Source organism: Crocodylus siamensis, chromosome 8 (assembly GCF_052110815.1).
Source record: "Crocodylus siamensis isolate JL-2025a chromosome 8, ASM5211081v1, whole genome shotgun sequence".
In the NCBI taxonomy this organism is placed as follows: domain Eukaryota; kingdom Metazoa; phylum Chordata; order Crocodylia; family Crocodylidae; genus Crocodylus; species Crocodylus siamensis.
Genome location: NC_143402.1, coordinates 51370292 through 51395947, shown reverse-complemented (window position 1 = coordinate 51395947; position 25656 = coordinate 51370292). Strand labels below are relative to the sequence as shown.

The 25656-nt window shown below is 44.3% G+C and overlaps 1 protein-coding gene across 15 annotated transcripts in view; it reads left to right on the top strand.

Moving 5' to 3' along the window:
- Positions 1–25656, top strand: part of ENOX2 (ecto-NOX disulfide-thiol exchanger 2) — a 188882-nt gene that overhangs the window by 159765 nt on the left and 3461 nt on the right. For 14 of the 15 annotated variants that reach the window (XM_090061313.1, XM_090061322.1, XM_090061317.1 and 11 more), the window contains 4 exons: positions 10063–10244; positions 11698–11805; positions 16192–16248; positions 24850–24958. In XM_090061313.1, the coding sequence (XP_089917439.1) occupies positions 10063–10244; positions 11698–11805; positions 16192–16248; positions 24850–24958 (456 nt within the window). Of the gene's footprint in view, positions 1–10062; positions 10245–11697; positions 11806–12569; positions 12681–16191; positions 16249–24849; positions 24959–25656 lie in introns of those variants that run through there. The other variant, XR_016443987.1, reaches the window with a different exon arrangement.

Here is a 25656-nt window from a genome sequence, read left to right as displayed (position 1 = left end):
CTTTTCTAAATTGTGGGGGGGGGGTGGGTGTGGTTGAGGGTGGTGGTGTGTGCATGATGGGGTGTGGGGGGGTTGTGAGGAGGCGTGGCTCTGTGTGGAAGCAATAGAGTATGTTGGGGTGTGTATATGTGGGAGGGTTGTGGGGGAAGGATGTAAGTGTGTGGTGTTTGTGGGGTGTGAGGGAGAGTAGGGGGGGTGTGGGACCCCCCCCACACTTCCTCCCCATGGTTCACAGCCCCTACCATGGGCAGCTGCAGCAGATAGTGGGCACTTGGGGTGCTCATGACCAATATGCAAAATGCAGTTCTGTGAAAATGTAAATGAATGGCAGGGAAGATCAGAGGGGATGGGAGAGGATAGGTGGAGACAGGTCAGTGGGGGAAGGGAAAGAGGGAGAATATTGACCTGGTGATAGAATGTAGCTGGTAAAATGTAGAGAGGTTCCCTGGGGTTATCTGATGGCAGGCAGGTTATAGTATGCCATAAATCAATGTCTATATTTAGTCCACGATTTCTTGTATCTAATAGATTTATGAAGTGAAGTTCATAGGCTCATCTCTGAAAGGTGTTTTTGTAAATTCCCTTTGAGGATTAGGACTGAGAGATTGGAGAGAGGGGTTGTCTTGTGAGAAGTGTGCACCCACAGGTAATTGGGTATTTTTGTCTATGATAGATTTTCGGTGTGTGTTCATTCTGGTACACAGTTGTTGCTTGGTTTCTCCTAAAGAGTTTGATACACAAAACCAAAACAAATAAAACCCAGTCTGTAAACAGGTGTGGCTTTCTCTCAAAAGAAAGTATTTTTTCCTGGGTTCATAGTTTCATAGTAGCTAGAGTCGGAAGGGACCTAGGTAGATCATCTAGTCCGACCCCCTGCCTTGGCAGGAAAGAGCACCGGGGTCAGATGACCCCGGCAAGGTGCTCATCTAACTTCCTTTTAAAAATCCCCAGGCTAGGAGCCTGCACCACTTCCCCTGGAAGCTGGTTCCAGGCCCTAGCCGCCCTGACTGTGAAGTAGCGCCTCCTAATATCTAATCTAAACTTACCCTCCGCCAGTTTGTGACCGTTATTCCTGGTCACTCCTGGCAGCGCACGGGGGAACAGGGACTCCCCCAATACCTGCTGATCCCCCCTGACCAGTTTGTAGCAGGCCACAAGGTCCCCCCTTAACCTTCTTTTGTGGAGGCTAAACAGGTTCAGGTCCCGTAGCCTCTCCTCATAAGGCCTGCCCTGCTGACCCCTGATCATACGAGTGGCCCTCCTCTGAACTCTTTCCATGTTGTCCACGTCCCTCTTGAAGTGTGGCGCCCAGAACTGGACGCAGTACTCCAGCTGCGGCCTGACCAGTGCCGCATAGAGGGGGAGGATCACCTCCCTGGACCTGCTCGAGATGCATCTGTGGATGCATGACAGGGTACGGTTGGCCTTCTTGACTGCCTCCCCACACTGCCGGCCCACGTTCATCGTGGAGTCAATGACGACTCCAGGATCCTTTTCCGTCTCCGTGCTGGCAAGAGGGGAGTTCCCCAACCTGTAAGTGTGGTGCCGGTTCTTCCTCCCCATGTGCAACACCTTGCACTTATCAGTGTTAAACCCCATCCTATTCTCATCCGCCCACCGTTGCAACCTGTCAAGGTCAGCTTGTAGCCTATTGCACCCTTCTAGTGCACCCACATCCCCCCACATCTTAGTGTCATCAGCAAACTTGAACAGGGTGCTTTCTACCCCCTCATCCAAGTCACTGATGAAGATGTTGAACAGTGCGGGCCCGAGGACCGAGCCCTGCGGAACCCCACTGCCCACATCCTTCCAGGTCGAGAAGAACCCATCCACTACCACCCTCTGGGTGCGGCCCTCCAACCAGTTGGCGACCCATTTGACCGTGTGGGCATCGACACCACAGTCTCCCAGCTTTTTGATGAGGACAGGGTGAGAGACAGTGTCGAAAGCCTTCCGGAAGTCCAAAAAGACTACATCCACAGCAACCCCTGCGTCTAATGATTTGGTGACCTGATCGTAAAAGGCCACCAGGTTGGTCTGACAAGACCTGCCACTGATGAACCCATGTTGGTTGCCCCTAAGCATGCATTCCCCCGCAAGGCCCTCCTGGATGTGTGCCAGGATAATTTTTTCAAAGAGCTTACCCGGGATTGAGGTCAGACTAACTGGCCTGTAATTTCCCGGGTCCTCTTTTTTTCCCTTTTTGAAGATAGGGACCACATTGGCCCTCTTCCAGTCCTCCGGCACCTCGCCAGAGCACCACAAGTGCTCATAGAGCCGCGCCAGGGGTCCCGCAATGACCTCGGCCAGTTCCTGTAGAACCCTAGGGTGAAGATCGTCCGGACCAGCAGACTTGAACACGTCCAGCCTCTCCAGAAGTACCCTAACTAACTCCTCGCTAACCCCTGGCCCAGGCGTGTCTCTCTCGGGGCCCGAGGGGGGCCCAGCAGGGAGGTGGCTGAACTGGTCCCTACTTAGGAAGACAGAGGCAAAGAAATCATTAAATATGTTAGCTTTGTCATCTGGCGTGATGACTAAGTTGCCCATCGTGTCCTGCAGGGGCCCCACATTACCCGGGACCCTCTTTTTACCCCCTATGTATTTGAAGAAGGACTTCTTATTGTCCTTAATCCGGGAAGCTAGTCCTATCTCCAACTCTGCCTTGGCCCTCCTGACTGCCCCCCTACATCCTCGGGCGACTGTAACATAGTCCTTCTTGGTGATGACCCCATCTCTCCATTGGGTATATGCCTCCCTTTTAGCAAGGAGACATTCCCGGATGCTCTTAGTGAGCCATGGGGGTTTATGTGCCCTCCTGCTCCCTTTGACCCTTGTTGGGATTACCTCCCTTTGGGCATGGAGGATCGTCTCCTTAAGGAGCAACCACTCACCCTCGACATCTACAGACTTTCATGTCCGTTGTCCTATTTTAAGTAATGTTAAGTATGTCAGATCAAATATGCTAACACTTTTTTTCTGGGACATTGTTGGGCGCATCTGCAAGTTAATTGCAGCTCATTTAACTTCATTGCGGTTCATTAGCCTGTTAGGCTGTGTGCTGTCCCTGACCACCTACTGGCAGAGGAGCAGCAATGCAGCTTGGAATGGCTGTGTGTGTGTAAAGAAGGGCTGTATCACTCCTGTTTTGATCCAGGACAGTCAGGACCCCCTTGAATGAGGTGACTGCTCACAGCCCTGGTGAGCCAAAACTGCTTAGCTGGGAAACAATGATAATGAATTGATTTTGATTCACTCCTTGTGAATGTAGGTAGGTGTCTGAGGGCCCCTCTACATGTACAAATAAGGTGCAATGGCATCTAATGCATGATCCACAGAATTGCACCTCCTGCCATGCCACATGTATATGGCAGGAGGGGTGATTGTGGGATCATACATTAGATGCCATCGCACCTTATTGGGCTCCTCCTAAACCAGCAAGAAGCAAGCTCCTGCAACTGAGAACCTCCCCAGCTGTGTGGGTGCTCCACACACCCCTGTAGCTGGGAGTCGCAGCTGCTGTGATCTTCTAGCCCCGGGGGCATGTGAAGCCCCTGGGGCTGGGAGATCACAGCAACTGCAGTCTTCCAGTCTCGAGAATGTGTGAAACGTCTATAGCTGGGATATCGCAATTGCTGAGATCTCCTAGACCCAGAGGTTTCACACACACTCAAGACTGGGAGATTGCAGGAGCTGTGATGTATCAGCCCTGGGGGCTTCATGCACCCCTGAGGCTGGGAGTTCACAGTTGCACCCTGCAGCTGCTGGGAGCCAACTGGGTCCTGGCACTGGAAGGTGGGTGGTTCAGTTGACAGGGCTCCCAGCTGCAGGGGAGACCCTGCTACATGTGCAAATTAAAGCTCAATAGCAACCAGCTATAAAGTTAGTACACATTTTCAGGATCTAACTAGGGGTGTACCAGTAGAGATTTTGGGCTCAGGGTGGGGGCTACGGAGGGGCCTGCAGCCACCCCATATTTCACCATAGCCCTGCTCCCAGTGCCACTGCCTACCCAGCACAGCCCCAGCTCTTCTCAGTGCATGGATGGAGTTGGTGGGTTGAGCCGGAGCTGTGCCAGGTGGACGTCAGCGCTGGGAGTAGGGCTACAGCGAAATTCAGGGTTGCTGCAGCCTCTCAATAGCTCCTGCCCTGAGCCCAGTCCCCACTGAGAAGAGCCCAGCGCAGCCCTGGCTGCAGCCCACCTGCTCTGCCCTGTGCAGATCTGGGGGCACACATTCCCTGTCAAAACACAGAGGTGGGACAGGGAAGCCATTGATAAGCCAGAGTCTTGTGAGTTGAATTTGCACCATGTCGGGGCTGAAATGGTCACATGACATTCAGACCTATTTTGCCTGACCACGAACTATGAGGCTTTCCTGCTGCTTCAGTGAGATGGGCATTTCATTATTAGGAAGAGGGCAGTGGAGCAGAAACTACTCTTATGCTATTCATCCATTTTACCTAACACATACAAAGTGCAAGGTGCAGAGAAGCCTTTAGAGCAGGAGCGGGCAATTATTTTGGGTGGAGGACTGCTTACTGAGTTTTGGCAAACCATTGAGGGCTGCATGACAGGCAGCCAGGAGCAGATAAATATTAATTTTCTAAATTTTTTAGGGGCTCCAAGGGCCAGATAGAATGGCCTGGTGGGCTGCATCTGGCCCACAGGCTGCATGTTGTCCACCCCTGCTTTTGAACAAGGGACAGAATGTAGGCCCTTTCCCTTCCAAGGCACTGCTAATTTCAGTGAGCCCATCCCTGTGGCTTGTTGTCCTTCTGGGCCCACACATCTTCTTTTAGGTGCCCTGTGAGCCACCTCCAAAAGACGTGCGGGAGGTTAGAGCCATTTTCTGGGAGGTAGGAGATACAGATTCAAACCTCCTATGAATGCAGGTGAGTGACCTGCATTCATCTGCGTCTTACCATTTCCTAAGTGGCCTAACCTCTGAACTGTTGGACTATAAGAAGGCCCTCTTTGCCAAGCAGCTACCTGCCTATCCACGTGATCCTAAGCCACCACAGGCAGCCTTCTGACCCTGATCTGAAGAGAAGAATAGTACAACTGCAGCTATATATGCAGAAATAGAATCTAAGCTGTGTATAAGTAGCACTTAGGTTTATAAAGGTGAAATAGGATTTGGGGCCTTATTGTTTAGGGAGCAAGGAAGTAACAGTTTCATGTTTGTTTTAAAGTATATAATAAACATACTAAATGAGTGCTGTTTTCAAGGTGTTGAATCTACTTTTTCCTGAAATGCGATGTTTTACAAATCATGTTTGGATTGAAGCCAATTCCTGGCTTTTTTCTTTCCTTGTGACGAGGTATTTAGCAGAATGTGTAGATTCATTAGAATCTGACAGGCTGTGCCATGAGCACTGCGGTGCTATGGCCTCAAGCTTGCAACTGCTGGACTCTCAACAATGCACCTGTGCCACTCTAGCCCCTGCTTCCTGACCTCTGACTCCATAAGCCAAGTACCTGCAGCATCAGCAAGAGTATGTTCATACTGCAGATAAAGATGTGCCTGTAGATCATGGAGACATACCTAAGATAGTTGTAACTAGCTAACTAAGGTATTGATAACAATATAGCTATAGTAGCACATGTTTCACCAAGCCCTGTGCACCCATGGGTAGGTCCCTACCTACTGAGATCAAGGAGGCAGGCAGCCAGCCAATTGTAGGGATGGCAGCCTTTTTTGTGGGCTTATTACAGCAGCCCTCCCCCCATGCTTCTGATTAGCTGAGGGTCCACAGTGGCTCTGCCCCTTGCTGTTGATTGGCTGATAGGGCTGTCTGTCATATGACCCTGCTCCTCACTGCTGATTGGTGGAGAGTGGTGGGGTTGCATGATGGCAGCCCTCTCAGTCAATCAGCAGGGGGACGGGGGAGCGGCAGTGGCTGCCGTTTTGGCTGCTCCCCTTTGCAATGGCAGCTTCTCCCCCCAGCCTCCCCCTGTGTGCTGAGAAGCCAGGCCACAGTGGCCATGAGGATCACTGGCTCCCACTGGGGAATTAGCATTTTATTTTTAATAAGTTTTTTTTGTGTATGCAGATTTTGTAGACATTGCCCTGTATTTCACAGTTTCCATGAAATCTGTGAAATTGCAAATTGAGTAAGTTCCTACCCATGGGTATACTGCTCACCTGTGTTAAATATCTTAATGCTAGTGCAGGCATGCCTGTATTATAGAGCATTCACACTTTTGGCCTGTCATACAAACATACCACAAAAAAGACTGTTGTGACTGCTCTGAAGTCAATGGCATAGTTTAAGGAGATGTTAGTGACTGTGGCTTACAAGCAGACTCAGCTCAATGATAGAAGCAGTATCTGTCAGGGATGCATTGTGTTTTGTTCCTGTATCTCTGTTTCCCTGAAAGCCAGAGTGGCTTCCATGCAGAACTGAGACTCAGATCACCCTGACAGACCATCTGGCTGTTTCCTGTACTATTACATACATCAGGATACTACTTTATGAGGTAAAAGTATCTCATGTAGACTTAATGGAGCTTCCCAGACAGTCTTCCTTGTTGAAGCTTTCCACTCATAATTCAAGGAATTTTGCATTTTTTTCTTCCCTTGCTTTGTGTTTAGTTTGTTCCCACTTGATTGCAGTGTTCAGCCCTAGAATTTGGGTTCCTTGTGAATGAAGTGGAAAGGCTTTCAATAGGGAGTGGGGGTTTGCTGTTTGAGTAAAATCTGGTGCTCACCATTTATAATTTCCTTCTAATTTAAAGTCCAGTTGTGGATTTATATACATTAAAAAAAAAGCATTCCCAACTATCCTTTTCCCCAGACTGACAAATTTTATTTAGTAACCTCCAGCATGTTTGGCTTTTCTGTGTTTCACCTTTGCACAGATCTTTGCAGCCAAATCCCTGCCACCGGAGACTGATGCACATATGTAGAAAATTTAAATAAAATATTTCCCAAAATACTACTTGAGAATGGCATAGCTGGAAAGTCAAGTACTGCAGTTAGGAAATTCTAGAATGAAGGTTATCTATGGAACCTTATTTCATCTTGTGTGTGTTTTATGTTATGATGTAGTCTTGATGAACATATAATATCTTGTTCTCTCCTTCTTGTTCAGTATATGTCCACTGGCTTATTTACTGCACATGATCCAGCCCCCTTTTGAAGACCAACTTATTCATTTTCTCATGGGCTTTCCTATGGCCTTCTGAATTACACGCATGGTGATATCTGTTAGCCACAACATTTCACTGCCCTTCTGCTAAGTTACTTATAAACAGCTGTAATAGGGGTTTTTATTTGAATACATAGTAGGGAAAACATTCCCATGTGAAATGTTGCTAGTAAGCAGCTGTGGCTCTTACTAGTGCCTCAAGTCAGTTTCCCAGGAAATAAGGAACACATAGTGGCCTGTGAAAAGTCTGGTTTAAGTGATTTAGCCAGCCAGCATCATGTAGGTTAATTCTGTTGAATGCTGCTTAATCACAAAGGCCATCTGTTTTTTTTCCCTGTAATCCCCTGCCTCAGTCACAGCACTCCTCACAACTTCTGCAGTAAATGAGACGGGAATCCTGTAGGCAACAGCTTCCATCACTCCTGATTTATCCCTAGAGGAGGCCCATCCTTTGTTCTAAATCAGCCTGGGGTCTTGTGGGAACAAACAGAATGTGATCATAATGCATACTTAGTACAGGAGGGGTAAATTCAAGTTTTATAGACAACAATATTTTTGGAATTTCATGAACTTTTAATGTGAGGCAGGGATTTTGTGGGTGATATCTTTTATTGGACCAACTGTATAGTTGGGAGGGATTAGACAAGTTTTCTGATACTAAGTACCCTTCCTCAGGTCAGAGAAAAAAGCAGACACAGTGGAACCTAAATAGCAGATAGAACAATATTCCTTGCAACTATACATTTGGTTCAATAAAAGATATCACCAACAAAAATATTTACCTCATATTTTTCCAGGACCATCATAACTACGTCACCCCTAAACTTTTAAGTCTTTGACTTTGCAATCCTAGGTACACATTTCCAATATAGTTTGTTTGGTGCATGATTTCCTAGGTTTTTAAAAATAAATTGAAGAAAAGACAGTCTATCAATGAGTATAGTACTGATACCCACAAAGGTCATCATTAAACAAATTACTGGTCTCAGTAAAGGGACAACTAGACTAAATTTAGTGGCCTGTTCCATGTTGGAGGTCAGTGTTTCCTTTTGGCCTTAAATTTAATGAATCAGCAGGCTGAAACATTTGTCTCTGATGAACAGGCCTTTGCCCCTTCAGCTGGCTGAATAACTGATAGCAGTCGTAGGTTATGATCCTCTATGTGGACCAGCACTAAAGAGGGATGAGACTGCCAGTAGGCTACCATCCCTCCCCCAGAGCACTGGGTTTGGAAGGTACCTCTGGGACAGATTGCAGGTACTGGCCAGCTATAGATGTCCATCAGAGCAGTCCTCTCTCTTCCCCTCTCTTTCCCCTCCCTCTTTTGAGTTTCTGTTTCCCTGCAAGCCTGCCTCCGAAGCATTCAGAAACATCCGAAACATTCTGAAACATTTTGGATGGTTTTCTTTCATTTCAGAGATGTTTCAGAGCCTTCTGTTTCACTTTGGATTCAGTGTTTTGGCTGCTGAAACGGGCTGAAACACCTCTGAAATGAAACGTGCTGAAATTTTGCACAGCCCTAGTGTCTAATCCCAGTTTTCCTTTTTCTTTTGCTTGCCTCCAAATCTTGTCCCCAGCAGTGCTCTGGATTTTGTCCCAATCTATTTCGTCTTCCTCTTCACACTCCTCTCCTTGTTTCCTATGACTCCTTTCCTTGTCCCGTCTACATTTGAATTAGGCAGTTTTTTTTCACAACAACTGTCAATGAGCAGAAGAAAGGCCATTTTCCTTTCTTAGAAAAGGTAGTTCTGTGGAAGTGCAGAACTGTAATTTCAGGGAAATTCAGCTCAGGTTGAGGCTGAAATATCCCCAGTGAAGCCAGAACTTTGGTGAATTCTGCTGCTGAAGTCTAAAAGGGTCTATTCAGCATGTGACCAAAAAACCAAAAAAGGATGCCAGAATTGTTTTCCTAGCCTCTTTCTTAGAGAACACTGAACTATTTCGACTGCCATTTTTGAAGTGCAGCCTGAGGTTGACGTTTGGCATAGGAAATCTCAGCTCATTCAATTAAAATTGGTAAAGCTGAAAACAACTAAAACAGGGTCTTATAATGGGGAGGAGGGCGTTTGAACCTTAATCATAGTGGGTACTACAAGCTCAGCCTCTATATTTTTCATGCTTGGGGACTGCAATTGAGAACAAGCATTGAGCAAACAGACAGTAGGAATATAGGAAAAGAAGTCTTGAAGGGACCTCCTGAGCAATTGTGTTCGGACCCCTACTATTGAAGGGAACCTTGTCGCATAATCTTTTCCATAGATATGTCAGGTCTGCCTTAAAACCATTTTTTTTTTTTGTATCCACTACACTCCTTGGTAGGGTGGCCTGGAACCTCACTGTTTTGTTGGTTACAAACTTTCTTTAATTTTCAGCCTAAATTCACTAATAGCTAGTTTGAGCCCATGCTGATTATCTCTTAAGTAGCTGATGGGAGTTGGTCCTTGCCGTCATGTATGAATGGCCAGCCTGTAGCATGGGGGCCATAAGTGGCATAGGCAGCCTCTTTGTGTGGCCCATGGCAGACTGGGGAGGGAACAGGCAGCACAGCAGCAGATAGAGTAGGGAGTAGAAAGCAGAACAGCAGATCAGGCAGGGAGCAGAAAGCAGAGCAACAGATTGGGTAAGGGAAAGGGATCAGAATGTTACTTAGTGGGTGTGGGGCTAATTTATGGCATTCCTACCAAAAAGGTTGGTATCCTCTGCCCTCAGAAATTTGCAGTCTAACTAGACACCACTGACGTGTGGGAGAAATAAATCTTACCATCTCCAGAAGGCTCAGAAAGATTAAATGAGCAGCCCAGTATTGTATACTAGGGCAGAGTCACAAGCTGAATCCAGTATTCTTCACCACAAGACTAGCTAGTTTTCCTTGCTATTTTTGTAACTTTTGTCCTTCTCTCCATAATTCTCTAGCACTGATCTCACAGGTAGAAGCCCTGAAGGAAGAAAATGACAGTCTGCGCTGGCAACTAGATGCCTATAGGAATGAGGTGGAGCTGCTAAAGCAAGAGCAAGGGAAAGTGAGCAGAGAAGAAGATACAACCAAAGAGCAGCAATTAAAACTCCTTCAGCAAGCTTTGCAGGGTGTGCAGCAGGTAGAGCTCTCCTTTCTCAGAATTATGTCTATGCTTCAAATGCAGCATGTCCTCAGCTTCTATCTGTGTCTCTAAAAGAGAAGCAATTGCATAAACAAAATATATATATTTGCAGCAGCTGCAGTTTTTTAGCTATGTATCACACCATTTTGACCCTGCCTCTGCTGTGTGGACATGTGTTGTTACCTGCTGGTTGGGGCATGTATGCATATTACCTGAGCATAAGCCTAGGAGGAGGCCTTCCTATGTTTTAACCCCAGTAACTGAGTGGGTAGGGCATTTGTCCAGGATTTTACCAACCTGAGTTCTAGGCCTTCCTTATCCAGAGGAGGTTTGAACCCACATATCTTTGACTTCTTCGCACAATTTGCTGTCATGATTTTGAAGCCAGTGTCATGATTTTTAGGACTTGAGTCATGACTTATGACACTCAGGATTGCCAGGCAGCTTAAACAAGTTTTTTTGTAATACTGTTCTAACACAAAGCCCATTGGCCTGTACCAATCAATCTGCTTCACAACGGGAACTTAGCAAACTGTCCAGCTATGCATTAGACCCAGAGCATCTCAAAGATCCCTCACCTTTCACAGTGTCTGTGCTAGCCACCTTGATTTTAAATGGTAAAAGTCAGAGAGTTAATAGGATCAGTAGCTGACTTGCACTTTCAGAAATTCTGGACATTTTAATCACAACTTGTTTTTTTTTCCTTCTTACCTCAACCATTCTCCTTCCTGTTTGAAGGGCAAAGCCAGATTCTCAGCTCTCTTTTCTACTTCAGCTCGTAGCCTCCAGAGGGCAGCATTTGCTATAGAAGTAAAACTCTAAATTGGCTGCAAGAAAAATGGGAGAGCTAAGGGAGAAACAGCCAAAGGGCTCTGGAGATCCTTATTCAGGAGTCTTTCTGCTCACCTATAGGATCTTATGGAAAGTTCCTACGTCATATACCCCAAGGATAAGGGATTAGTCAGCGTTTGAAATCTCCCAAGTGATTTGTGTAGGTTAAACTAAGGACAGTCCAGGATTAGGATAGATACTGGGCAGAATTGCTCAGAATATGCTGATTTCCTGTATAAAGATGAAACAATGTTATTTTAAACAATTCTTTGGTGAAGCTTTGCCTGTCTTAGTATTACTATGAGTATAGGATAATTGTTCCACAGTGTAGAAAACTATAGTAAATCTTACTTTTATTAAGGCTTGCTCAAATTACTGTTCTGCTGGCTAGCGGAAAACATGCTCTCAAAATGGATAAATAATATAATAATACTTAAGGAAGTTTGTCACATGCTGGAGGATTTTATAGGACCATTTAATACTTTTATAGACATAAACTTCTAAAAATTTCTGAATATGACCCATGTGACATAGTCTAAGAATTTGTTCATGCCATGTTTTTTAAAATAATGATGTATAAAAATGAGGCTGTGGTATAAATGTACCATCTCTTTTCTAGCATCTTCTAAAAGTGCAAGATGAATATAAAAAGAAAGAAACCGAGCTAGAAGAAGTGAAAGAAGACAAACTACAAATGGAAAAATTATTAGAAACCCTCAGGGAACAGGTATGTCTGTACATTATGCCAAAATCCCACCTACGCACCTACAGAACAATTGGAATTTTGGCTCTCATGCCTACAAGTTTGTTTTGGCTTAGATCCCTTGGACTTCTTGGCTCACAGTAAATGCAGCACAAGGTACAGGTGCAGGAGATGGACAGGCTTGGTGTGATGGCAGATGTGGTCCTTGTCTGAAGACCAGTGGGCTTGTAAAGTTGAGCCCACTTAGCAGTGTGGATTTTGCAACTACTTTGGAGCCAGATACACACCATGGTAAACGCAAGAAGTTCTGTTCAAACTTTCATCTCTTGTGGTGTTTTATTTTGAAGTTTATTTTATTTTTTTGTATGTTATGTATCACTGCTTTCCACAGGAAAAGTGAATGCAACTCTTAGAGCACATTTTACAGGATCATCTGCAAAACGCACACTTATCTATAAAATCTTTTTTGAAACCTAGAGCAGTAAATATGGATACTATTACTTTTGAAAGGAAGCTAAATACTTTTTCCATTCCTAATGGCTCTCCATCAGGGACAGTATGATGTAAACAAGGGGCCAAAATTTGCCTACTTAGTCCACAGAATTCCTGTTCAAGTCAAGTATCCAGGTTGTAGCCATATTGGTCTAGAGGGAAAGCAATCAGGACTTGTAGTAGAGGTCATATCTTGTATTAGACCAACTAGCTAAGAAGAGCCTGCCCAGAAGAGTGTTCCATCTCTTGACTGCTCTGTGAAATCCTGTGAAATATAAACTTTCATTTCTACCCAGGAGAACTTTTACAATCTTTTCTCCAATGCCTGAAGGATGTTTGTGCCCGAAAGCTTGCTATTAAAGCCAGGGTTTCTGTCAGTTGACCAGATATCACCGACATGCTTTGTTGTAAGTATCAAGGAAAAGTGTAATAAAGTATTGCCATTCAGAACTCTTGTGCAGGAGAAGGGCTGAGTCTGTTTGACCAAGATAGAAGGTACCATGTAATGTATTTAGTACAGCATCCTGAAACTGTGTTCTTCCAAACTGGCTGCTGACTGTGACTTCTGGAAGAGAAATCCCATACCTATGTCCAAAAATCCATACAAAACATATGGGATGAATCTCATTAGTTCAAGCTTCTTTTAGGCTTCACAGTAGAGTTCAGAGAGCAACTTCTAAAATTCACAGATGGCGGAAGATTCCCTAGAAAGGAAATTATATAGTGTTTTTTGGATATCTGTATATAGAGACATGTTGTGGACTTGATTTAACAGGAAAAAAAAATCCTTCCAAGCTTCTATTTATTTTTTGTCCCCTATCTTTTTCCAATTCCAATGTCACTTGCATCTCAGAAAGAACAGGAAATGTTATTAATGAAGCAGGGTACTGGGCCTGCCCAGCCATAAGATTTGTATTAGCAGCAAAGTTAACGCTGTTTCCCCCAAACAAAAGTGAAGCAAGCTTCCCAGGACTTTAAAGTAAATTGTCAGCCTGGCTCTCACATTTTAGAAATATAATTTTAACTGACATGTTGGGTTTATATGCATGAATTTGAAATACATAATGCATAAATTTTAAAGAGGGAAAGAAGGGTTCTACATTATCCACAGTAAAACTTTGATTTGTATTTAAAGTTATATTCTGATCTGTTACCTCTAAAGACTGTGATAGATTTTATGTTTATGACAATGTTGTTCCAATATATTTGTGCTTATTTCATGTGCAGTGCAGGGAAACAAATATTTCTTTAGAATGAAAGCTTTTGCTGTGGCAGATTTTATTCAGTTTGGTTAGTAAATTTTTTGCTAGTTTTTTTTTTGGTGATGGCTTAAATACATATGGCATTTCTGTTCGTAGGTTTTTGTGACCACAGAGGCTCGATAAAGTGGAGATGTTAGAGAAACATGTAGTGTTTCCTTATATTATTTCACCTTTATTTTGACATACATGTCAAATAAACAATTCTGCAATGTGTCACCTAAATTAAAGATACAGGAAAGATGCTGCATTCTGTGATCATTGTTTCAGGAATCTGTAAAACTGTGAAATGGTTGAAAGGCCAGGAGCTTAGAAGTTTCTCAGTTTAGAGATGTACAACTTGTGAATATGGGAGGGTCTATTCAGTGATTACCTAAATATGACACCAATGGAAAATTCATATAATTTCTGCTGAAATATGAAAATAGTAGGCTGGGATGTACAAAGGGGCATAAAGCATTGGTTGTCCAAATCCCACTGAAATTCAGGGAGAGTTATACTCTAAATTCCTACAGAAAATCTGGCTCAGAGCTGATAATTTTGTATTGTTTTATCTATTTTCCATGTAAATCCCTGGATTAAAAATACCATACTAGCCCATTAGATCAAAGTGGAATAGACAGCTCCACAATTTGACAAGTGATGAGCTTTTGTAATGCATTGATTTAAATTAGGGGTGTAGGTTGTAGCCGTGTTGGTCTAAGGACATAGGCAGACAAGGTTCTTTGGGTAACTGATATCTTTTATTAGATCAAATCAAATAGTTGGAAAAATCCTTAGCAAGCTTTTGGGCACAAACACCTTTTGTCAGGCTGAGGAAACATCTGCAGATGGTCTCTGCTCTTCCTGAATGGCGTGGTAAAGCACCCAGAGGCCAGTAGTATGCAAGACAGCCTGTTAGTTAAAATGTAAATTGAGGTGGTCTGTAGGTGAGAGACAGGTGGGGAATGAAAGTGGCTGTAGAAAGGATGAGAGACAGGAAGGTGGGAGGGAAAGTCATGAGAATACTTGGTAAAAAGTGGGTAGTCAGATGTTAGGCAGGTTATTTTTGCATAGGTACTGGCCTCTGGCTCCTTTACAGCTGAGTGATAGCTACACATCCATGAGGAGATATCTGACAGTTATGTTATTCATTTGGAAGTGACAAGACAGGCCCCAGGTAGACTGGTGAGTTACCAGCATGATTGCTGAAACCATGTTTGCAGGCAAGATCTCCTGTTAAGAGAGTTTAGATGGCGAAAGGGAAATGGCCAAGTACAGAGCCCTGAAGGAGCAAAGGGGGTGCAGTTTCTGGTTGTCACATTAGAGAACCATGAAGAGGTGAAATCATGAATACCCAAAGAGGACAGGATTTTAAGAGCTTGGGTGGTAATGTCAAATGGAGGCGAGAAATCAAGGGGTGGAAGGAGAGGAAAGAGAAGGCAAAAGTTGTGGTGGCTTTCTCTCAGAGTCCAAGGAGGATCTTTTCTGTCCTCTTTTTACTAGAATCCTAGGGCTCCACAAAACAAAGGGTTAGTACCATGTCTGTGATTTCCTGCCATAGCACAGTAGTTAAGATGTTTCATTTTAGTCCCAAATATATGAGTTCAAATTGTGTTCGAGCTTTGTACTAAAAGATTTCCATCCCTTCCCCACACACACGCAGCTGTAAATGGATCCCTGAAAAGTCAAAAGTGGCTAGATGGGATTTTGGGTACATCACCCCCTTTTCTGCCATTGGCAGTAGAAACTGGTATGCCTTAGCCAGGCCTATGGGCCTGTAGACTTGGGAGCATCTTCGACTTTGACCATCCTCCTCTGCTAAGTGAAAAGGTTTTCTTTCTGTGACATTCTACACTAAGGCCACTAGAGAGTTGGAATGCCATCTGTTGTGGGGTAGCCAGCAGAGTCCAAACGTACCCAGAAAGTCCCCATCTGGATCAGTTCTGCTTTTGTAAGTGCCATGACGAATGTCCTCGCATCCGCTACTCAGTTAATGAGTTAGATTCAAAGACTCTTCAGCCTGGGTTTTGGGACTTTGCTTTACACAGGACTCCAAAGCCCTGAGGCTTTCAGCCTCATTTCTGCAACTTGGACTGTAAGTACAGAAGCATCTGAGATCGTTCATACTGTCACAAATTCTACTATGGTTTAAGAATGTTCTCTATCTATTGACTGCACTTCCTAGTCACATCTGTTTGTCCATTCTGGGTCCAAGGAAAACCACAGGTCCTGGAAATGCTAGTTGTTCATGGGTGTTACAGCCAGACTGTTTGGACCCCCCCGGAAATTGTTTATTGGTAAATAGATGGACAGTCTGTTGGCATTGTGAAATGCACCCTGCTGTCCATGCCCCCTCTATAACTTTGTTCCCCCAGTTTTTTGTACCTTTGCTAGAGATGTTTCATAAGAACATTGTTCTCTGAAGTCAGGAGAGCCAGTTGCCAGTTAATAGATGATGCTGCATACCTAGTCCGTACTAGCTTGCATGACAACCCCAGCCCGAACCTCATGTTGGCCAGTGTCAAGAATTAAAGGAAAGGTCACATTCCAAGTAGTTGCCTTTCTGGTTATTAAAGTATTTGAATCCCAGTAAGAATTCAAGAACTTCATTTGCAGAGATAAAAGAGAATACAGTGCCAAGTATTGTAACCTTTTCCTTTTCTTTAACTGTATATAGCAAGAGATGGCAAACAAAGAAGACAAGGAGAGAAACACAGCTGATAATCAAGGAATTGTAAGTCAAAATATTTCTTTCTCTTATTTTCAGGTCACAGTGCTGGGGGAAGTTGCAGCTAACTGATCTACTGTCTGGAGCTTCATTTATTATTGAGTATATTAGCCTGACGCATCTACACTAGTAAACAAAAGGTCATTGCATTAAACATCAGAAAAACCTCAGGTTGGAAGGAAAGTAAATATCTTCAGCTTTGTGGTGCAAGAAACTGGTTGCCCTGCGTGAGATGATGCACCCTCAGACACTTGGCAGACATTCAGTTAAAGACACAATGGGATCTGAACTGCAATCTGAATAATTATGCCTCCTACCATGTTACGTGTGCATGTCAGGAGGCATGATTGTGGGATCAGGGATCATTTCCTTACAGTGTTATATTGCTGGTGCAAACGGATCCTGAGATCATGATCCTGGGCTTCCCTTACACCAGCAACCTGGGTGCCCAGCCCCTGACTGTGGCTCCCAGCTGTGGGAGTGCATGGGAGCCCTTGGCGCCTATGCCTTCCCACTGCTGGGAGGCCTGATAAGCTGAGCTCACGTATTCTCTGGCTGGGAGTGCCGGTCGTCTAAACGAGGCTCCCAGCTGTGAGAGTGCATGGTGCCCTTGGGTCCAATGACCTAGCATGGCTGGGACCCCTGATTAGCTGACTGGGCTTCCAGCCATGGAAGTACATCCAACCCCTTGTGACTGGCCACATGTTCAATTTCCAGTGTGATGAAAACCAGGCATAAAGTTATTACACTTCTTTTGTGTAATAACTTTGTGGTTTATTCCCTGCTTTATCACACCAGAAATTGAGTGATTGTATATATATAAGACATGACCAACTGGATAATTATGTCTTAAATGTAACCTCTGCCAGAGGCCTCACACTCAGAGGATTATTTTTCATGCTAGTACCCCCGAAACATATGTTGCTTGATAACCACTGATTCCTCAAGAGAAAGATGACATGGGCACGCCTTTTATAGAGTATCTAATATGTGAGCTTTAGAAGTATTGAGATTTCCATATCAATGAGAAGCCAACTTCTTTAATTACAGACAGCTGGAGATTTATGCAGATTGTTCTGAAAGGCAAATTTGTGGCCTGGCTAATGCAGAGGATAAGATAATCCTTTTTGCATTTCTTGTCTATAACATCACACAAAGGAAGTTGGGTCTGTGAGTGGGAGGGGACTGGAGAGGAAATACTTAAGGACTGAATTCTCAGTTCTCAACCAAGGCTTCTACTTCTTATCAGATTCACAAATTACTGATACTATCATGGAAGCCTCATTCTGGTATTTATAGTAGCCATCTGAAACTTAAGCATGAAAAAAATCAAGTTGATTTTAATAATTCACAATTTACAATTTCTTAGCAACAGTATTGTGTCTAGAAAAAAGGACAGAAATTCTACTTCTCTTATGTAGTTTTTACTCTATTAATTTTTCTATTTTAAAGCAAACTTTTTTCAGATAGGAAAAGCACAAATTATCCAGCCTGGACTAGCTACCTGGCATACCTTATGTGTTAGAGCTTACTCAATGGAGTGATTCCTCCCACAAGATGAATAGAACAGTTTTTAACAATGGAAAGATTTGTGTTTTCAGATTTTCACACTCAGTAATGGCTAAAGGCTTATTAATTACAAAAAAATCATCTTCACATAGAGACTTAGCATGGAAAGCTACAGCCTAAAGTGTAAGGTTTTGAAAGATTATGGACCACTATAAAAATGAATGTATAAGGTGTTGGACTACAACAACTGCTTAAAACTTGAGCTATTAAGGTTGTTCCTTCACTCTCTGATTCCCTGCCTCTATAAACACAGCAATCTGTCTCCATCTCTGCCTTAAATAAATTCCTGAAGAAAGAAGATAACTGCAGAAGATGTGTTTTCCAAAACAACCAAAATAATTTACAAAACTGAAACACAGCCATTAAAAAGAGCATTTCAGGGTGGCAGGAGGGGCTCTCTGACTTCATGCATCAACAGAGCAGCCAGAACAGACAAGATGCTGAGGCTGAAAAAAAATTAAGTGATCATCAATGCAGACATTGGAAATTTGATGTTTTTAATTTGAGACCCTAAGAACTGTTCTGACTCCCATATGCTTTCAGTGAAGGAGAAAATTAGCAATATGTTACTGACCTGGAAGCTTGAACCACAGTCCTAGAAATGAACCACTGTGCTAGAAACTGGCCTAGGAAAGACAAGTGAGAGAGTTAGAACTGCTTCTGCTTCTTTGACCCTGGTGAAGCTGAGAGTGAGGCGGAGATGGAGCTTAAATTAGATAAAATAGAAAAAGCAGCAGGGAGAAACAAAATTAGAATTAATGGCTTGCCAAAAACACCGAAGAAGGAAACTCAGTCTGGTTCATAAAAGCTTTCCTGGCAGAACTGTGAAATGTGAGCCTTCTGGAAAAGGTGAAAGGAGTCCCAAGAGCACTTTTCCCTGCATCTAAGCCTCATATCAGAACTGTAAATTTGATCTTGATGCTTCATCTTTGTCAGCAGAAAGCTTTAATTATGAAACTTGGGAGCATCAAGAACTTGTCCTTAAATGCCACAAGCTACAGTTTTGTTTTAGATTTTTCTGTCCCATCTTTAAAAAAGAGGACCTGGGGATATCACAGCAGTATTTGAAGGGGAGACGGGGGTGGGGGCCGGAATTTACTGCAGGTGACCATTTGTTCTGAAGATCTTATTCTGCTTCTATAATTAGATTTATAGAGTAAGAAAAATTTAAATAAAAGATAAAACCACTCTAACCACACAGTCAAATGGGTCGTCAACTGGCTGGAGGGCCACACCCAGAGGGTGATAGTGGATGGGTCCTTCTCAACCTGGAAGGACGTGGGCAGTGGGGTTCCGCAGTGCTTGGTCCTCGGGCCCGCACTGTTCAACATCTTGATCAGTGATTTGGACGAGGGGGTTAAAAGCACCCTGTTCAAATTTGCTGATGACACTAAGATGTGGGGGGATGTGGGCACACTGGAAGGATGCAACAGGCTACAATCAGACCTAGACAGGTTACAAGGGTGGGCGGACGAGAATAGGATGGGTTTCAACACAGACAAGTGCAAGGTGATGCACCTCGGGAGGAACAACGGGCACCATACCTACAGGTTAGGGAACTCCCCTCTTGTCAGCACGGAGGCGGAAAAGGATCTTGGGGTCATCATTGACTCCAAGATGAACATGGGCCGGCAGTGTGGGGAGGCAGTTAGGAAGGCCAACCGCACCTTGTCATGCATCCACAGATGCATCTCGAGAAGGTCCAAAGAGGTGATCCTCCCCCTCTATGCGGCACTGGTCAGGCCGCAGTTGGAGTACTGCGTCCAGTTCTGGGCGCCACACTTCAAGAGGGATGTCGACAGCATGGAGAGGGTCCAGAGGAGGGCCACTCGTATGATCAGGGGACAACAGGGCAGGCCCTATGAGGAGAGGCTATGGGACCTGAACCTGTTCATCCTCCAAAAGAGAAGGCTGAGGGGGGATCTTGTGGCCTGTTATAAACTAGTCAGGGGGGATCAGCAGGCATTGGGGGAGTCACTGTTCCCCTGAGCACTGCTAGGAGTGACCAGGAATAACGGTCACAAGCTGGCAGAGGGTAGGTTTAGGTTAGATATCAGGAGGCACTACTTCACGGTCAGGGCGGCTAGGGTCTGGAACCAACTTGCAAGAGAAGTGGTGCAGGCTCCTACGCTGGGGGTGTTTTAAGAGGAGGTTAGATGAACATCTTGCTGGGGTTGTTTGACTCCATTATTCTTTCCTGCCATGGCAGGGGGTCGGACTGGATGATCTGCTCAGGTCCCTTCCAACCCTAGAAACTATGAAACTATGAATAGTGTCTGCTCGCTCCCTTTCAGAGGCTAAAACCCTGCTTGTCCAGGATATGGCAGGCCTATGCTGCTGTTAATTTTTCTGGAAGCACCAAAGTCCAATTCACTCAGAGTGCTCTTTCCTCCCATGACTTGGTGTTATCATATAATATCTTGGGAACTGAAGAAAATGGACCAAAGGTAATTCCAGTAGCTGTAGCCCAATCTTATGGGGCTCCAGCCTCCCATTTACCACACCCTAACCACATCAGGCAGGCACGTTTGGTGTCCCCACCTCTCTTCAAGTTTTGGTGAGCTCAACCACCCTGATATCTCATGGGAAGAGTATTCAGCCAAATCTAATCAATCACAAAGCTTCCTTGCTTGTAGTGCTGAGCTCTATTTGACTCAAGAACTCTATGGGCTGATAAGAGGTAAGGTGAAGCTGGATCTGGGACTGGCCAAAGGGGATGATCTAGTCAGTGACCTGAGGTTCAAAAGGAAGCTTGGTGACAGTGATAAAGAGTTGATCACTTTCTCTGTCCATCACAAAGCTGGCAAATCAGTCAGCAATGCAGAAACCCTCAACTTTAGGAAAGCTGACTTTCACAAGCTCAGGAGGTTGGTTGTTGAGACCCTAAGAGACCATGATCTGACAGGGAGGGGAGTCCACGATGAGTGGTCACTCCTTAAAGATGTGATCCTAAAAGCACAAGGGAAGTCCATTCCAGCCCATAGGAAAGGTAGCAAAAGGGCTGGGAGACCCTTGGCTCAGTAGGGAACTCATAGACCTCCTGAATCTGAAAAGGGAAGCTTATAAAGGATGGAAGTCGGGAACTACCACTAAGGAGGATTATGCAGCACTGGCCTGCACCTGTAGGGAGTGGCCCAGAAATGCCAAGGCTGAAACTGAACTCAAACTGGCTACAGCCAGGAAAACGCTAATCTCAGTGATTACTTTGCATCAGTTTTCCACCAGCCCAAGTTGATCACAATGCCTGACAGCATGCAGGACTACCAGGGCAAGGGTTATCATATTCCTATAATTGGTGAAGATCTTGTGAAGAAAGAGCTTGAGAGGTGGACATCCACAAGTCAGCTGGCCCAGATGGAGTACAACCAAGAGTGCTAAAAGAGTTGGCTGACATCATAGCATGACCAGTGGCAAGGATATTTGAAAACCTGTGGTGCTTGGGAGAGGTTCCTGAAGATTGGAAGAGGGCCAATGTGGTGCCTATTTTCAAGAAAGGAAGACCCAGGGAACTACAGGCCAGTCAGTTTGACCTCAATCCCTGTTAAGAACTTGGAAAAAATCATCAAAGAAACCATCAGCAACAGATTAATGGAAGGAACCGTTCTGAGAGATGGCCAACATGGCTTTGTTGCGGGTAGGTCTTGCCTGATCAACCTCATTTCCTTCTATGACCAGGTGATGCATTACTTGGACAAAGAAGAGGTTGATGTCATATATGTGGGTTTTAGAAAAGTCTTTGACTTGGTCTCCCATGATGTTCTCATGGTAAAATTGGGGAATTGTGGCCTCAACAACCTTACTGTCTGAGGGCTGGGGAAATGGCTCCATGGTCAGACCCAGAGAGTGATAATCAGTGGAACCAAGTCAGCATGGCGCATGGTGACCAGTGGCGTCCCCCAGGGCTCAGTACTCGGACCAGTACTCTTTAATATATTCATAAATGATCTGGATTCAGGTGTCAGAAGCGGACTGGCTAAGTTTGCAGATGACACCAAATTATGGGGATGTGCGTTCACGTTAGCGGATAGGCTGGCAATTCAGGCTGATCTGGACAGGCCTGCAAGGTGGGTGGATCAACACCTGATAACATTCAACACAGAGAAATGCAAGGTGCTCCGCCTCAGGAGAAAAAACTCACATTACACTTATAGGCTTGCCAGTGCTACACTTGCACCATGACCAAAAGAGACTTGAGAGTTATGATTGACCACAATATGAACACGAGCCACAAATGCAATGCCACAGCTGGCAAAGCAAATAAAACTTTGACTTGCATCTATTGACGCATCTCAAACAAGATCCAAGAAGGCATCCTCCTGCTTTACTCGGCCTTGGAGAGGCCACAACTGGAGTACTGCATCCTATTCTGGACTCCATGCTTTAGAAAGGATGTGGAGAAGCTTGAGAGAGTCCAGAGGAGAGCTACATGCATGATTAGAGGTCAAGAGAGCAGGCCTTATGAGGCGAGGCTGAGAGGCATGGGACTCATTCTGGAGAAGCGAAGGCTCAGGGGTGACTTGGTGGCAGCCTGTAAGTATATTAGGAGTGTGCATCAGGAACTGGTAGAATGTCTGTTCACCAGGGCACCTTAAGGGAAGACAAGGTCTAGCAGTCACAAACTGCTGGAAGACCATTTTAGACTGAACATCAGGAAAAACTTTTTTACCATCCGAGTCTCCAGAGTCTGGAATACACTTCCCCCAGAAGTGGTGCAAGCACCTACTCTGGATACCTTTAAGAAATATTTGGATGCTCTTCTTGCTGGGGTGATCTGACCCCAGCTGACTTCCTGCTCTTTGGGCAGGGGGCTGGACCTGATGGTCTTGCGACATCCTTTCCAGCCCTTAATATCTATAAATCTATTAAATCTATAAATCCTCTCTGGGTAATGTTCCACTGCTTTACTACCCTCCTCATGAGAAGTTTTCCTAATATTAAACCTAAACTTCCCCTGCTGCAACTTGAGACCGTTGCTCTATATTCTGTCATCTGCCACCACTGAGAACAGTCTAGCTCCATCCAGTTGGTCCCAGTCCTGTAGTGGTGCATGGGATTCTTCCATCCTAGGTGCAGGACGTTGCATTTGTCCTTGCTGAACCTCATGAGATTTCTTTTGGCCCAATCCTGCAGTTTGTCTAGGTCTTTCTGAATTCTAGCCTTACCCTCCAGCATATCTACAACACCTTCTTCCCTGCCCCCCCACCTGCTACCCCCCACCGTAGCTTGGTGTCATCTGCAAAGTGGCTGAGGTTTGCACTCCATCCCATCTTCCAGGTTGTTGATGAAGATATTGAACAAAACTGGCCCCAGGACCTGAGCCCTGGGCACTCTACTTGATACCATCTGCCAACGAGACATTGAGCCATTGATTATTACCTTTTGAGGCCAATGAGCCAGCCAGTTTGCTATCCACCTAACAATCTATTCATACAACCCATACTTCCTTAGCTTTCTTGCAAGAATGTTGTGGAGGATGGTATCAAAAGCCTTGCTAACTCAAGGTATATCATGTCCACTGCTCTTCCTGCATCCACAGAGCCAATCATCTCATATAGAAGGCAGTCAGATTGTTCAGGCATGACTTCCCTTTGGTGAATCCATGCTGACTGTTCCTGATCACCTTCTTTTCTTTGAAGTGCTTAGAAATGCTTCCTTGAGGACCTGCTTCATGATTTTTCTAGGGACTGACGTGAGGCTTGACCAGTCTATAGTTTCCCAGATCCTCCTTCCTTTCTCCCTTCCTCCCCTCCCTCTCCCTCACCAGCTAATGTCACATTATTGTTTTTATTTATTTTTTGCCCTGTCTGTCATTTCCATTTCTTATGCCTTCATGAGAGAGAGAAGATAGCAGATATCTTGATCTTTTTTGTCCCTGTTTTAGTTTGGAGGTCCTCCTTCAGAACAGTTGGCTGTCAAGGCTTAGAGCGAGCTTTTGCAGTCCTGGTTTGGAAAAAGAGTTTTTACTTGTTCTAGGAACAGATGGTCCCCTGTGGATTTTCCTTTATTATCCACTGCAGTCCATCAAAGTGGGAATTCCCACAACTGCTATCCAGGGATACACAGTCTTACAGTGCTGTATATTAGTGCAGGGCAAAATACTTTAACCTGCATACAAACAGCAGACTATCCCCTCTTCTTTTTTAATATTAATATTTCCTGGGCATACCTGATTAGGATTAATCTGAATGGAGTCAGTAGTTTTATTTGATTTCCTCACTGGAAGCTGCTTGTCCTAGATGTTGTTAAATAGGTTTGCTTTGTAGAATGGCAACACTGTTAGAGATTTTGATTTCTGCATAATGCTTTTCAAAGCCCCAAATAACTTCTCTGTTGTAGTCATTACTATTTTGCTTCAATATTTGTATGTCAATAATTTGTAAATGTGTTGAAACTTCCTAAATATATAAATGACTATTTAAAAACAAAGTTATGAAAAAAAAATGTTGTGTACAAAATGAATCCTAAGATACACTAACCAAAAGAGAAAAAAGGATTAAAAAACAGATAATGATGTTTAATACAATGAGAAATAAACCAGAATATTTAATTAACGATAGTCTTGTGGTTGCCACCTAACATTTTATTTTTAAGCAAAATAATTTATTAGCTTAAAATAAACAGCAAAATGCTGAATAAATATTGTACAATTAAATTTGTATACAGTCAAAACATTCAAAAATAGAACTTCTAATAGTAATGTGAATAATGTGTACTATGGCAAGCATTTTGTAACATAATACAATTTCTTTGGTAGCATACATAAGAAGAAAAAACCCTACAAATATGTAAGTGCCCTTAAGGTAAAAGCTAAGCTGGTATTTAGTTAGAGTGCCTGCTATAGTGTTGTGAATGTGGCCATGTGACGAGGTGTTTAGTAGAATTCACAGATTTGTTGGAATCTGACAGGGCTGCACTGTGAGTGCTTCTGCTACAGCCTTCAAACTTATAATGACAGGGCTGTCAACTGTGCATCTTAGTGCCTGCACCACCACAGCCGTTAACTGTAAATGTGTGAAATGGACTTCATTGTTTCTGCAGGAAAGCAGTACTTCTAGGATCTGTGCTTCTAGTCAGGAGAAGGAGTGCCCACTCGAGAGTACCCTGAGCAGTAGCCCTGTCAAATCTGAACGAGAAGCTTTATTAGTTGGTAAGATGCACAACAGAGTATGTCTGGAAAGTTTTTAACATTGGAGAGGTTTTTAAATTTCTACTACATGCATGACAGAATGTTACTGCTAAATTCTGAGAGAAATTGCAGTTTTTCATTGAAGACTTTTTATACCAGATTTGGAAGATAAATTCCATCATTACAGCTAGAAGTATCTGACTTTCACAGTCACAGGACCATAGTCATTTCAAACCATTCAAGGGTCTCACCCAGGAGTAGAGGACAGATCAAAGCCACCATTTTTCCCCAGAGCTCCCTCCTTACCCTTTTCCTACCTGAAATCTTACCCTGGTTTTGTGGCCTGGAGCCAAATTCCAACAAGACAGGTTTGTAATACCAGACTTTCAGTGAAACATTGCTCAGCTGTTCTCTGCACATCAGTTGGATTGGAGCAGAAAAGAACCACCATAAACAGGTCTAGGATCACTAGTAGCCTGCCCACCATCTTGTTGAGCTTCTGTATGGAAAACCTGACATTATCTCTTGTTCTCAAAGCACAGTTACCTAACTGGAAGATGTTGCAGAGCATGCAGGTGCCCTGCTCCTTAGAGCAGAAACAGCTAGGGAGAGAGCCCTAGCAGTGAGTGGGGAGCCCAGCTGCTAGTTACCAGGGCAGCCAGAGTAGTAATAAAGAGGCACAGCTGTGGGTTGCCAGGGAAACTGGTGAGTCAGCTGAC